The sequence below is a fragment of the Bombina bombina genome, chromosome 1 (assembly GCF_027579735.1).
Source record: "Bombina bombina isolate aBomBom1 chromosome 1, aBomBom1.pri, whole genome shotgun sequence".
NCBI classification, from domain to species: Eukaryota; Metazoa; Chordata; class Amphibia; order Anura; family Bombinatoridae; genus Bombina; species Bombina bombina.
The window spans coordinates 1341871189-1341886098 of record NC_069499.1 but is presented as its reverse complement, the minus strand read 5'-3'; the positions used below and the strand labels follow the sequence as shown (position 1 = coordinate 1341886098).

Below are 14910 nucleotides of genomic sequence, written 5' to 3'. Positions count from 1 at the left end.
CTGCAGCTGGCTCCCTAAAAACAGCGCCAATAATGCTGGGGGAGCTTGAGTATTCAGCTGTAGTTAACTTGTCAGCAGTCTTCGTTTTAGTTGAGCACGGTACTGTTGTTTGTGGAGGCTCTGCCTTAAGAGCATTTAGAGTAAGAGAGGCATAGGTAGCATGTTCCCTGTGTCTTGCTGCTGCTTCTTGTCGGGGCGCCATCCCATATGAATAATCAAACACCTCATGGCAGCCATCTAAAAAATCTCGAATCCAAGCGGGAGCTGAAGAGGTCCATGATCCGGCTGAAGTCTTCATCCAAGCGGGAGCTGAAGAGGTCCATGATCCGGCTGAAGTCTTCTATCAAGCGGCATCTTCAATCTTCTTTCTTCCAGATCCATGTTCATCCCGCCGACGCGGAACATCCATCTTCACCGACGACTTCCCGACGAATGACGGTTCCTTTAAGGGACGTCATCCAAGATGGTGTAGGATGGTAGGATTCTATCAGCCAATCGGAATTAAGGTAGGAAAATTCTGATTGGCTGATGGAATCAGCCAATCAGATTGAGCTCGCATTCTATTGGCTGTTCCGATCAGCCAATAGAATGCGAGCTCAATCTGATTGGCTGATTGGATCAGCCAATCGGATTGAACTTGAATCTGATTGGCTGATTCCATCAGCCAATCAGAATTTTCCTACCTTAATTCCGATTGGCTGATAGAATCCTATCAGCCAATCATAATTCGAGGGACGCCATCTTGGATGACGTCCCTTAAAGGAACCGTCATTCGTCGGGAAGTCGTCGGTGAAGATGGATGTTCCGCGTCGGCGGGATGAACATGGATCCGGAAGAAAGAATATTGAAGATGCCACTTGATAGAAGACTTCAGCCGGATCATGGACCTCTTCAGCTCCCGCTTGGATCAAGACTTCAGCCGGATCATGGACCTCTTCAGCTCCCGCTTGGATCAAGACTTCAACCGGATCATGGACATCTTCAGCCCCCGCTTGGGCTTGGATGAAGACGCCGGAGCCAGGACGGATCGGTGAACCCGGCGTGGTAAATACAAGGTAGGGAGATCTTCAGGGGCTTAGTGTTAGGTTTATTTAAGGGGGGTTTGGGTTAGAGTAGGGGTATGTGGGTGGTGGGTTGTAATGTTGGGGGGGTATTGTATGTTTTTTTTTTACAGGCAAAAGAGCAGTTTTCTTTGGGGCATGCCCCGCTAAAGGCCCTTTTAAGGGCTGGTAAGGTAAAAGAGCTTTGAACTTTTTTAATTTAGAATAGGGTAGGGCATTTTTTTATTTTGGGGGTCTTTGTTATTTTATTAGGGGGCTTAGAGTAGGTGTAATTAGCTTAAAATTGTTATAATATTTTTCTAATGTCTGTAAATATTTTTTTATTTTTTGTAACTTAGTTCTTTTTTATTTTTTGTACTTTAGTTAGTTTATTTAATTGTATTTATTTGTAGGTATTGTATGTAATTAATTTATTGATAGTGTAGTGTTAGGTTTAATTGTAGATAATTGTAGGTATTTTATTTAATTAATTTATTGATAATGTAGTGTTAGGTTTAATTGTAACTTAGGTTAGGATTTATTTTACAGGTAATTTTGTAATTATTTTAACTAGGTAGCTATTAAATAGTTAATAACTATTTAATAGCTATTGTACCTGGTTAAAATAATTACAAAGTTGCCTGTAAAATAAATATTATTCCTAAAATAGCTACAATATAATTATTCGTTATATTCTAGCTATATTAGGGTCTATTTTACAGGTAAGTATTTAGCTTTAAATAGGAATAATTTATTTAATAAGAGTTAATTTATTTCGTTAGATTTAAATTATATTTAATTTAGGGGGGTGTTAGGGTTAGACTTAGCTTTAGGGGTTAATAAATTTATTAGAGTAGCTGTGAGGTCCGGTCGGCAGATTAGGGGTTAATACTTGAAGTTAGGTGTCGGCGATGTTAGGGAGGGCAGATTAGGGGTTAATACTATTTATTATAGGGTTATTGAGGTGGGAGTGAGGCGGATTAGGGGTTAATAACTTTATTATAGTAGCGATGAGGTCCGGTCGGCAGATTAGGGGTTAATACTTGAAGTTAGGTGTCGGCGATGTTAGGGAGGGCAGATTAGGGGTTAATACTATTTATTATAGGGTTATTGAGGCGGGAGTGAGGCGGATTAGGGGTTAATAACTTTATTATAGTAGCGGTGAGGTCCGGTCGGCAGATTAGGGGTTAATAATTGTAGGTAGGTGTCGGCAATGTTAGGGAGGGCAGATTAGGGGTTAATACTATTTATTATAGGGTTAGTGAGGCGGGAGTGAGGCGGAATAGGGGTTAATACATTTATTATAGTGGCGGTGAGGTCCGGTCGGCAGATTAGGGGTTAATAATTGTAGGTAGGTGGAGGCAACCTTTGGGGCGGCAGATTAGGGGTTAATAAATATAATATAGGGGTCAGCGGTGTTAGGGGCAGCTGATTAGGGGTTCATAGGGATGACGTAGGTGGCGGCGGTGTGCGGTCGGCAGATTAGGGGTTAAAAAATTTTAATAGAGTGGCGGCGATGTGGGGGGACCTCGGTTTAGGGGTACATAGGTAGTTTATGGGTGTTAGTGTACTTTAGAGCACAGGAGTTAAGAGCTTTATAAACCGGCGTTAGCCCAGAAAGCTCTTAACTCCTGACTTTTTTCTGCGGCTGGAGTTTTGTCGTTAGATTTCTAACGCTCACTTCAGCCAAGACTCTAAATACCGGCGTTAGAAAGATCCAATTGAAAAGATAGGATACGCAAATGGCGTAGGGGGATTTGCGGTATGGAAAAGTTGCGGCTGGAAAGTGAGCGTTAGACCCTTTCCTGACTGACTCTAAATACCAGCGGTAGCCCAAAACCAGCGTTAGGAGCCTCTAACGCTGGTTTTGACGGCTAAGGCAAAACTCCAAATCTAGGCGATAGTCTATGTCAGTTCTGAGACAGCAATACACATCTGTGCAGACCCAAATGGGCTCATAGCACATGTTTACTTACAAGCCATTAGTGTATTGCTTTTCTGGAGATGACTTTGACTATGTGCTTAACATTTTGTTGGAGTTAAACACAGTTTTGTGTAAACAATTGCAATATTAAAACTAGCAGCATGCAAGCTCATCAACAACCTTTGCAGCCAGTGGAAGAAAATATAAAATGTAGGTCTTTTTTCCACTACATGAAAAAAATCTTGTGAACTCTGATATTTTTGGTACAAATACACACAGATGTTACATTTATTTTGTTCGGAAATATAAATATAATATGATGTTGCTCTTAAAGGAAAAAAGGGAATGTTGTAGATTATATGTAATCCAGGGGTCAACAAATGTGTTTAAAATTATAAATTAGAAATTTAATTTACCACAAAACACAAACATACCACACTTACTTGATAAAATAACAGATTAACAATTTTTAATGTGATGTGTGTGTATGTGTGTGTATATATATATATATATATATATATACACATACATATACATACATACAAAAACAAATATGCCATGTGAGTGGTTTACACACATATACATTTTACAGCATTACAGTCTACAAACTTTGTTGTCAAAGTGCCCTAAAGGCTGTAAATCAGCAGCTTGTAATAAAGAGCAGAGCAGCTAGTCCCACATAACCTCCACACCTCCAATGCCTTTATAGAACAAAAACATTAATCCTGAAGCAGAATTTAACCCCCTGGCTATCAAAATGCACTACAGCACATAACAAGTGAATACACTGCAACCCTCTCTGGTAGCCAAGGGGTTAAAGTGCTTTGCTTGTTATGTTGTCATTCTAGGCAGCATTAGAAGCCTTGTACAGTCCTAACCTGTTGTTCTGATTCTGAAGCTTTCATTCCTCAACAAAAGTATCTGCTACACATCAGCATGGAGCTTGGCTGTGTGAGGCAACAGAAGTACAGAAAATAAAAGTGAAACTAAACATGCCTGGCGAAAATGGGAGGGGTTAATTTTAATCTTTGCCCTTCTCTCCTTCATGGCTCCCTCAACTGCTGTAACATATTCCCAATGAAACACTCGACTCTGTAAGCACCTGGCAGCACAATTCTTACTAAAATTGATGCCCTCACAAAAAAAAAAGTAGGCACATGCCTACTGTGCCTAATGGGAAATCCGGCCCTGTATACACCAGGGTTGTGAGGTCCCTCTAATCCTGTATTGCTCACTTTTAAATTAAATAAGTAGAGCCTCAGTGTTCTCTGTTACACGATAATGTCCCCATATTTGAGTTAGAACGGTTATTAAAATTGTATTTTATAATAGTACAGCAAGAGCATTGAGGATATGCGACCGCTCAGCTATAGAGTTGGCTCCTCCCCCCGTTTTTGTTTTTTTTTAAAACAGGGTATTAGAATAGGAATCATTTTTATTATTTTGGATAATTTCGTTTGTTATTTTTTTGTAATGGTAGTTTTTTGTTTTTTGTAATGGTAGGCTTTTTATTTTTGTAATGGTAGGTTTTAGTGTAAGGCAGCTTAGGTTTTATTTCACAGGTAAGTTTGTATTTATTTTAACTAGGTAGTTAGTAAATAGTTAATAACTATTTACTAACTAGTCTACCTAGTTAAAATAAATACAAACTTACCTGTGAAATAAAAATAAAACCTAAGCTAGCTACAATATAACTATTAGTTATATTGTAGCTAGCTTAGGTTTTATTTCACAGGTAGGTATGGTATTATTTAGTTAATAATTGTTACTTTAATTTAGCTCTATTTTAATTATGTTAAAGTTAGGGGGTGTTAGGTTTAGGGTTAGGGTTATGGTTAGGTTTAGGGTTAGGTTAAGGGGCTAATAGTTTAATTTAGGTTGTTGTGATGTGGGGGGCTGGCGGTTCAGGGGTTAATAGGTTTATTTAGTGGTAGTGATGTGTGAGGCCAGAGGTTATGGATTAATAACTTTATTTAGTGGCTGCAATGTTGGGGAGCGGTGGAATAGGGGTTAATATCTTTATTATAGTGTGGGCAATGTTGGGGTGCGGGGGAATATGGGTTAATAACTTTAGTATAGTGTTGACGATGTCAGAGACGGCGGAATAGGGGTTAATAAATTTTATTAGTGCCGGCGATGTCGGGAACGGCAGATTAGGGGCTTGAATAAATAGTGTTTGCGATGCGGGAGGGCCTCGGTTTAGGGGTTAATAGGTAGTTTATGGGTGTTAGTGTACTTTGTAACACTTTAGTTATGAGTTTTAGGTAACAGTTTTGTTGCTCTCAGATGGCGGTACGGATCTTGTAGTTATAGGGTGTAACGCAAGCTTTTTAGCCTCACCGCAAAACTCATTATGGCAGCGCTATGGAAATCCCATGAAAAAACTTAATTTTTTCGAGTGCGGGACTGACGTTGCATTACAGGCTAAAAGGCTTGCAGTACAGCTATACCGACAAGACTTGTAATGGCTGCGTTGCTGTTTTAACGCTAAAATTACTATTTTTTCAGCGTTAAAACGCACAACTCGTAGTCTACCTGAATATGAAGTAATGGTAAAATCTCATTCTCTCATCTCATCTTATATATCTTCTGAATATTGTATAAAGACTCAGTGTAGCAATACCCATACTGCATAATAGAATTTAAAACTTAGTAAACTGTTACACTGGGCAGATTTCCAAATTTAGAATGAGACAATAATATACTTGCAACAGTGGATTTAAAACAAACTTGCTAATATTTTGAAGCAGGTCTAAATATTCTCTTTTGACCATACTGTCACCTGTTGTAGAGATCATAGGGGGCCTTGGTCAATGGTTTTGTTAGGGGTCCTGAGCACAAGCTGAGTTTCACTCAGAATGACATCATGAGCATTTACAGCTTGAGCAGAGAACACTACTAGCTGGTTTGCTTACAATGGGAATCGCAGCGCTGCTCAAACCAAAACCTGGTGATTTGCTTGTGCTGCCCTGACTCAGTTATTAACTCAGACACACCCTTTAAAAACTGGACTGTCCGGGTTATCGTGCTTGTGATCATGTCTTCTTTCATCAATATTCTGGCGATATTTTCAAACAGAACAGATTAAAGATATTTGCATGTGCATGTGCCTGCTCAATCTGGTAAAATATTCTACTTAGTGAGTATCATTGCTTGCAGAAAATGAGAAAGACACAGAGAGAAAGAGGGAGGAATAGTCAGACATTGTGCCCAGTGTGACGGCGCGGACACCGACACTGAAGCGCACTTCCCCTTATACTATACAAGATACAAATTCTCAAGCAGTGCCGCTTCTATGGGGCTACTATGCATCTCCAAACTCCCGAATAAGACCCCCTTTGAATTGTGAAGGTCTCTATATATCATATTGAACACCTTTGTTAGCCCCTCAATTAGACCCCCAAATATTAAGTTCTAGAACTGCCACTGGTAATTAATACTTCCCAGAAATAACAAAAGAAATAACAGACTTCCCACAAATGTTTGAACAAGAAAAGCTAAGTATAATTCTTGAAGAAAATAACAAACCACTGAGGATAGTTGCAAAATATGTAACAGACTGTCACATGAGCAGAACCCACAATAAGAATAAAAGAAATGTCAAAACATCCTCACCCCTCTATTTCTTTCATGTAAGTGGCAAGAGTCCATGAGCTAGTGACGTATGGGATATACATTCCTACCAGATGGGGGCAAAGTTTCCCAACCTCAAAATGCCTATAAATACACCTCCCACCTCGCTTGTACCTAGTTGTGCTTGATTTTCTTCTGTGATAGGCGCATATAAGCATATTGAAGCCCAGTTCCTCTCAAAGTAGAGTGTTTGTCTGACTGATGTGAAGTGAGTATTGCCTTATGACGCCATGTTTTCACCTATGCGAAATCTATTTTAAGGCTCTCTGTAAATAGTTTGCAGGAATTCATCTGTTGCCTCCCTTTACAGATCGACATTATACTCCTCTACCATTACCTCTACTGATATGTTTCAGTACTGGTTTGGCTGTCTGCTATATGTGGATGGGTGTCTTCTGTCTCTCTCAGCTATGTTTGGCACTTTATATTGTAAAGTTTTAAATGTATATTGTATATATTCGCTATGAGTCAGGTCTGTGTATTTCCCTTTGCAGTCTAATAGTTTCAGCATGGAAATTATGTTTATGGAAGTTTTTAGGCTTACCTGGGGTTCCAGTTAGTTGTAACTTGGAGCCTGTTTTTTCAAAAATGTTGTGGGCTTAGGCTCGCAATGACGCAGATTGCTTCTTTTTCTTGCGCAATTTTTGGCGCAATATTTTTTGCCAGCGAAGTCGCGTCTGTCGTGACGCGAGTTGCATCAATTCTTGTGTCTTTTGTGATGCAAGTTTTTTTGGCGTGAAGTTGCGTCTGTTATGATGCGAGTCGCGTCATTTCATTTGTTAAGTTTTGGCGCCAAAAGTTTTTTTCTCTGCATTTGCGTCATTTTTGTTTGCATCATTCTTAGCGCCAAAATTTGTTATATTAAGTCTCTCCCTCTTTTGCTCTCTGCTCTCATTTGATTCATAGGTTACTTGCTTTTGATTTTACTTTTGTATAAGAATTTTATCATAAGCATTTTTTTCACATTCCTGAAACTGCTAGTTTGAGAAAATTGGATATTTTGTTTAAATGTTATTTTTTCTTTTTTGTTACATTTTACAAGATGTCTCAAACTGATCCTGCCTCTGATGTTACTGTAGGAACTAAGCTGTCTGAACACAATTCTACCAAAGCTAAGTGTGTTTGTTGTAAATTAGCTGATCTTACTGCTTCAGCTCAAATATGTGGCACTTGTTCTGAAAAAATATTACATGCTGATAATGTTTCTATAAGTACAAATACATCTACTGTTAATCCTTCACAGTCTAATGTACATGATATTCCTGTAGATATGAAAAATTATATTGCTGCAGCCATAGAGAAGGCTAGCAGGCCTATTTATCAAAGGTCTTGCGGACCTGATCCGACAGTGCGGGTAAGGTCCGCAAGACCTCGCTGAATGCGGAGAGCAATACGCTCTCCGTATTCAGCATTGCACCAGCAGCTCACAAGAGCTGCTGGTGCAACGCCGCCCCCTGCAGATTTGCGGCCAATGGGCCGCCAGCAGGGGGGTGTCAATCAACCCGATCGAACTCTATCGGGTTGAATTGTGGCGATTCCTATCCGCCTGCTCAGAGCAGGCGGACAGGGTTATGGAGCAGCGGTCTTTAGAGCGCTGCTTCATAACTGCTGTTTCTGAAGACTCGCCAGAAATACAGGCCCACAAGCTCCATACGGAGCTTGATAAATGGGCCTCTATGACTGTTATTCCGCCTTCAAATAAACATAAAAGGTCTCTCCTAACTTCTCATAAATCTGATGAAGTTTGTATTGATCGACAGCATACTGAAGTATCTTCTGCTGATGAGGATTCTCTGGCTCAGAGGATCCTACTTCAGAGACTGAAATTGATATATCAACTTTTCTTTTTAAGATTGAATATATTTGTTATTAAAGGAAGTATTGTTTATTTTGGGTATTGAGGAATCTAGTCCTCTTGATAACAAGAATAGCAAACGTTTGAATTATATTTTTAGAACTTCTGAGGTTGCTCCTGAAATTTTTCCTATTCCAGATGCTATCTCTCATATGTTTACTAAAGAATGGTCTAAGCTTGATGCTTATTTTAACCTTTCTTCTAGGTTTAAAAAGCTATATCCTTTACCTGTGGCTAATTTAGAGTTTTGGGAAAAAGTTCCTAAGGTTGATGGGGCTATTTCTACTCTTGCCAAACGTACTACTATTCCTATGGAAGATAGTACTTTAGATAGGAAAGACTGAATCTTTTCTTAGAAAAGCATATTTACTTACTGGCTATATTCTTAGACCTGCTATTTCTATGGCTGATGTTGCTGCTGCTTCAACTTTTTGGTTCGACAGTTTAGCTCAACAGTTAAAGGGACACTGAACCCAAATTTTTTCTTTTCATGATTCAGATAGAGCATGGAATTTTTAGCAACTTTCTAATTTACTCCTGTTATCACATTTTCTTTATTCTCTTTGTATCTTTATTTGAAATGCAAGAATTTAAGTTTAGATGCCCGCCCAGTTTTGGTGAACAACCTGGGTCGTCCTTGCTTATTGGTGGATAAATTCATCCACCAATAAAAAAAGTGCTGTCCAGAGGCCTGAACAAAAAAAGTTAGATGCCTTCTTTTTCTAATAAAGATAGCAAGAGAATGAAGAAAAATTGATAATAGGAGTAAATTAGAAAGTTGCTTAAAATTGCATGCTCTTTCTGAACCACGAAAGAAAAAATTTGGGTTCAGTGTCCCTTTAACAGATCCTGAATTGTCTAGCATTGTTCCTTTTCTTCAGCATGCTAATCATTTCATTTGTGATGCTATATTTGATGTAATTAAGATTGATATTAAATCTATGTCTTTAGCTATTCTTACTAGAAGAGCTTTATGGCTTAAATCTTGGAATGCTGATATGGTGTCTAAATCTAGATTACTATCTTTATCATTTCAGGGTAGTAATTTATTTTGTTCTCAATTGGATTCTATTATCTCCACTATCACCGGGGGAAAGGGAGTTTTTCTGCCCAAAGATTAGAAATCTAAGGGTAAATTTAAAGCTCCCAATCGTTTTCGTTCCTTTTGTCAGAATAGAGAACAAAAGACCTCTCCTTCCCCTAAGGCCTCTGGCTCTAATTGGAGGCCATCTCCGAATTGGAATAAATCCAAGCCTTATAAGAAACCAAATCCAGCCCCTAAGACTGCATGAAGGTGCGGCCCTCAAACCAGTTCAACTAATGGGGGGGGGGCAGATTTAAATTATTTCAACACATTTGGACAGTTTCTGTTCAAAATCAGTGGATTCAGAATATTGTTTCTCAGGGGTATCGAATAGGTTTCAGAATAAGATCTCCCAAGGGAAAATTCTTTCTCATGTTCCAACAAACCCTGTGAAGGCTCAGGCTTTTTGGAAGTGTGTTTCAGACCTAGGGGTGATTGTTCCAATTCCTCTGCAAGAACAGGGTTTGGGTTTTTATTCAAATCTATTCATTGTCCCAAAGAAAGAAGATTCGTTCAGACCAATTCTGCATCTGACATTTTTAAATCGTTTTGTAAGAGTCCCAACTTTCAAGATGGTGACTATAAGGACTATTCTGCCTTTTGTTCAGCAAGGTCATTTCATGTCCACAATAGACTTACAGGACGCTTATCTTCACATTCCAATTCATCCAGACTACTATCGTTTTCTGAGATTCTCTTTTCTAGACAAGCATTACCAATTTGTCACTTCTTCGTTTGGCCTAGCGACAGCTCCAAGAATCTTTTTGAAGGTTCTCGGTGCCCTTTTATCTGTAATCAGAGAGCAGGGTATGAAGTGTTTCCTTATTTGGATGATATCTTGGTACTAGTTCAATCTTTTCAATCTCACACAAAACAACTAGTGTGGTTTCTTCAAAAACATGGTTGAAGGATCAATTTACAAAAGAGTTTCTTGATTCCTCAGACAAGGGTCACCTTTTTAGGTTTCCAGATAGATTCAGTGTCCATGACTCTTTCTCTGACAGACAAGAGACGAATGAAGTTAGTTGTAACTTGTCTAAACCTTCAGTCTCTATCATTCCCTTCAGTGACTATGTGCATGGAAGTTTTAGGTCTCATGACTGCAGCATCGGACGCAATTACCTTTGCTCATTTTCATATGAGGCCTCTAAAGCTTTGCATGTTGCACCAATGGTGCAGGGATTATACTCAGATATCACAACTGATATACTTAAATCCCAACACTCAACTCTCTCTGACTTGGTGGTTAGACCATCACCTTATTGTTCAAGAGGCCTCATTTGTTTGTCCTACCTGGACTGTGATCACAACAGATGCAAGTCTCACAGGTTGGGGAGCTGTGTGGGGGTCTCAGACAGCACAAGGGGTTTGGAATCTTCAAGAGGCGAGGTTACCAATCAATATTTTAGAACTCTGTGCTATATTCAGAGCTCTTCAGGCATGGCCTCTATTGAAGAGAGAACTTTACATTCGTTTTCAAACAGACAATATCACACCAGTGGCATATGTCAATCATCAAGGAGGGACTCGCAATCCTTCAGCAATGAAGGCAGTATCTTGGATACTTTCTTGGGCGGAATCCAACTCTTTTTTCATCATATACAGATGTGGGGTCTTCTAGAAATAGTTCTGATGGCCTCTCGTCTAAGCAAGAAGCTTCCCAGATACCATTCGAGGTCCAGGGATCCTCAGGCAGAGATGGTGGATGCCTTAGCAGTTCCTTGGTTTTACCAACCTGCTTATATTTCTCCACCTCTGGTTCTTCTTCCAAGGGTGATCTCCAAGATCATAATGGAACAATCTCATGTGTTTCTTATAGCACCAGCATGGCCTCACAGGTTTTGGTATGCGGATCTTGTCCGGATGTCCAGTTATCAGCCTTGACCACTTCCTTTAAGGCCAGACCTTCTGTCTCAAGGACCGTTTTTCCATCAGAATCTCAAATCTCTAAATTAGAAGGCATGAAAATTGAACGCTTAGTGCTCAGTCATAGAGGTTTCTCTGACTCAGTAATTAGCACTATGATACAGGCTCGTAAGTCTGTTTCAAGGAAAATTTATCATCCACTTCCACTCATTCCACTCGTTTCACTCATAATTATTCTTGGCATTCTTTCAGGATTTTACAGTTTCTTCAGGATGGTTTGGATAAGGGGTTGTCTGCAAATACTTTGAAAGGACATATTTCTGCTCTCTGTGTTATTTTATAGAAAGATTGCTAAACTTCCTGATATTCACTGTTTTGTTCAGGCTTTGATTCATATAAAACCTGTTATTAAATCTATTTCTCCTCCTTGGAGTGTCAATTTGGTTTTGAAGATTTTACAGGCTTCTCCTTTTGAGCCTATGCATTCTCTGGATATTAAATTACTTTCTTGGAAAGTGTTATTTATTTTGGCTATCTCTTCTGCTAGAAGAGTTTCTGAATTGTCTGCTCTCTCTTGTGAGTCTCCTTATCTGATTTTCCATCAAGATAAAGCTGTTTTGCGGACTTCGTTTACATTTATGCCTAAAGTTGTGAATTCTAACAACATTAATAGGGAAATTGTTGTTCCTTCCTTGTGTCCTAATCCTAAGAATATTCTTGAATGAACATTCTTTGGATGTGGTAAGAGCTTTGAAATATTATGTTGAGGCTACTAAAGATGTCAGAAAGACTTCTAGTCTATTTGTTGTTTTTTCTGGTTCCAGGAAAGTTCAGAAAGCCCCTGCCATTTCTCTGGCATCTTGGTTGAAACTTTTGATTCACAAAGCTTATTTGGAGGCGGGGCAGTCTCCGCCTCAGAGAATTACAGCTCATTCTACTAGATTAGTTGCCACTTCTTGGGCTTTCAAGAATGAAGCTTCAGTTGATCAAATTTGCAAAGCAGCAACTTGGTCTTCTTTGCATACTTTTACTTAAATTTTACCATTTTGATGTGTTTGCTTCTTCAGAAGCAGCCTTTAGTAGAAAGGTTCTTCAGGCAGTTGTCTCAGTTTTATTCTAGTGCCTTTGATTTGAGTTTTTTTAAATTTTTTAAGAAAACTTAATTATTTTTTTGGATTTAATTTCTCAGCGGATTTAGCTGTTGTTATTTTATCCATCCCTCTCTAGTGACTTGTGGATTTCCACATCTTGGGTATTATATCCCATACGTCACTAGCTCATGGACTCTTGCCACTTACGTGAAAGAAAACATAGTTTATGTAAGAACTTACCTGATAAATTAATGTCTTTCATAGTGGCAAAAGTCCATGAGACCCACTATATTTTTTGTGTTTATGATTTTTTGTATAAAGCATTTTTCCAGTTCCTCTTTTTGTATGCTTTTTACTCCTTCTTTTGCACCTCACTTGGATACACGTTAAACTAAGGTATGCGTGAGGTGGGAGGTGTATTTATAGGCATTTTGAGGTTTGGGAAACTTTGACCCTTCCTGGTAGGAATGTATATCCCATACGTCACTAGCTCATGCCACTATGAAAGAAATTAATTTATCAGGTAAATTATTAGATTAATGATGTTATTCATATCTGATTAATTGTTATTTATCTATATTTTGGTGTAACAAATTACTTGGGCAAAACATGTAATAATGTCATGCCAAAAAAGTATTCTTGACTTGAGTGAGGATAAAAAACATTAATTGATTAGCAGTGGGCAATACCCAGACCTTTTTTAAATTCCAAATTTATCATAGAAAATAAAAATAATTAAATATGTTTGGCATGATCGAAAAGTCATGCTTACTACTAGAAACATTTTACTGCCCCCTACTCTTAAATTTAAGTAGTAACTAACAATAATAATAATAATGAGTACATGCAGAAACAAATACATAGCCCTATGTAATTACACGTAAGTTCAATATACCCAGAAGAACTTTCAATACACTCACATCCTGAGGGACTTTCTTCGTCTGAGGATACTTCAGGATCTATCAGGCGTTCCTTCACTCTTTCAGTCCTGTCCTTGAAGAGTCGGACCAGCTCCTGCAGGCGCTCAGTGATCACTGCACTGCTTTGGCTGACAGCTGAAGTTGACCGTTCCATCACCCTTTGTTTGGGAACAGAGGACAAATCAGCACTGGTGGGTTACTAAGCATTCTATATGTCAGTCCAGCACACTACAGTGAAAGTTGCACTATCCAATATAAAGTATTTTATAGACAGATGCAACATTTCAGATCACAGCCCTTAATCATGCATCATATGTTACCAAGCATCTCTTGTGTTTGACAGGGATGCAAGTCAAAACGATAAAGAAACAGCATCAATCAATTTGTTTTGTTTTATTTTGCTCTGTTTTTTTAAGAATTCTTAAGAGGATTATGAATTGCCTACAGACTTTTATATATATATATATATATATATATATATATACGCACACACAGTATCTATCCACCCATCTATCTATTGTCACCTAGTTAAAGTCACCACTTTTGTACCAGAGCTGAATATAACAGCAAACAACAAGGGTGATGGTAAAGGAATGGATCATGTGAATAAGAGAAGCCCCTATCAGGAAGTGAGTGGGACTGTGCAGGAGAAGGGGGCAGAGAGACAAGTGGCAACCACAAATAAGAAAAAGGAGAGAAAAGGCACAGATGGTGATATTAGCTGTGGAGTCCAGTGAAATCCTTTTCAAGCATCTGTGTTACTATATCCCAATCTGGCACCTGTAAAGTGCTTTTCAACTCAAGAGAATGGGCAAAATTCTTTATTGAAATGCACCTCTTCTTGATTTAAAGTGATTTAATGTTTTTTTTTACTGTATGAGGGTCCCATACTGTGACTTAAATGCTCTTGGAATTTAATCCTTGACATTATTCTGGACTAAATAGACACATCTGTAAAGCTTTAAAAGAAAGGTTTTATAGTGACATTAAAGGGACAGTCTAGTCAAAATTAAACATTCGTAAATTAAGATAGGGCAAGCCATTTTAAACAACTTTCCAATTTACTTTTATCATCAAATTTGCTTTGTTCTCTTGGTATTCTTTGTTGAAACCTAAACCTAGGTAGGCTCATATGCTAATTTCTAAGCCCTTGAAGGCTGCCTCTTATCTCAGTGCATTTTGACAGTTTTTTTTATAGCTAGACAGCACTAGTTCATGTGTGCCACATAGATAAACATCATGCTCACTTCCGTGGAGTTACCTAGGCACTGATTGGCTAAAAAGCAAGTTTGTCAAAAGAACTGAAATAAGGGGGCAGTCTACAGAAGCTTGGATACAAGGTAATCACAGAGGTAATAAGTATATTATATTAATATAATGTTATGTTTGATAAAGAGGGCGCTTAAAAAGCTAATAGGACCCTAAAAGATGTGGTAATATTACTATATTGTTGTGACTAAATAGTACCTCCTAAATGTGCATAACTGTTGACACAAA

At 38.5% G+C, this 14910-nt stretch overlaps 1 protein-coding gene across 1 annotated transcript in view; it reads right to left on the bottom strand.

Annotated features, from left to right (window-relative positions):
* Window positions 1–14910, bottom strand: part of CNGB1 (cyclic nucleotide gated channel subunit beta 1) — a 104115-nt gene that overhangs the window by 75597 nt on the left and 13608 nt on the right. The window contains exon 4 of the mRNA XM_053719525.1: window positions 13414–13571. Within this exon, the coding sequence (XP_053575500.1) occupies window positions 13414–13571 (158 nt within the window). The remainder of the gene's footprint in view (window positions 1–13413; window positions 13572–14910) is intronic.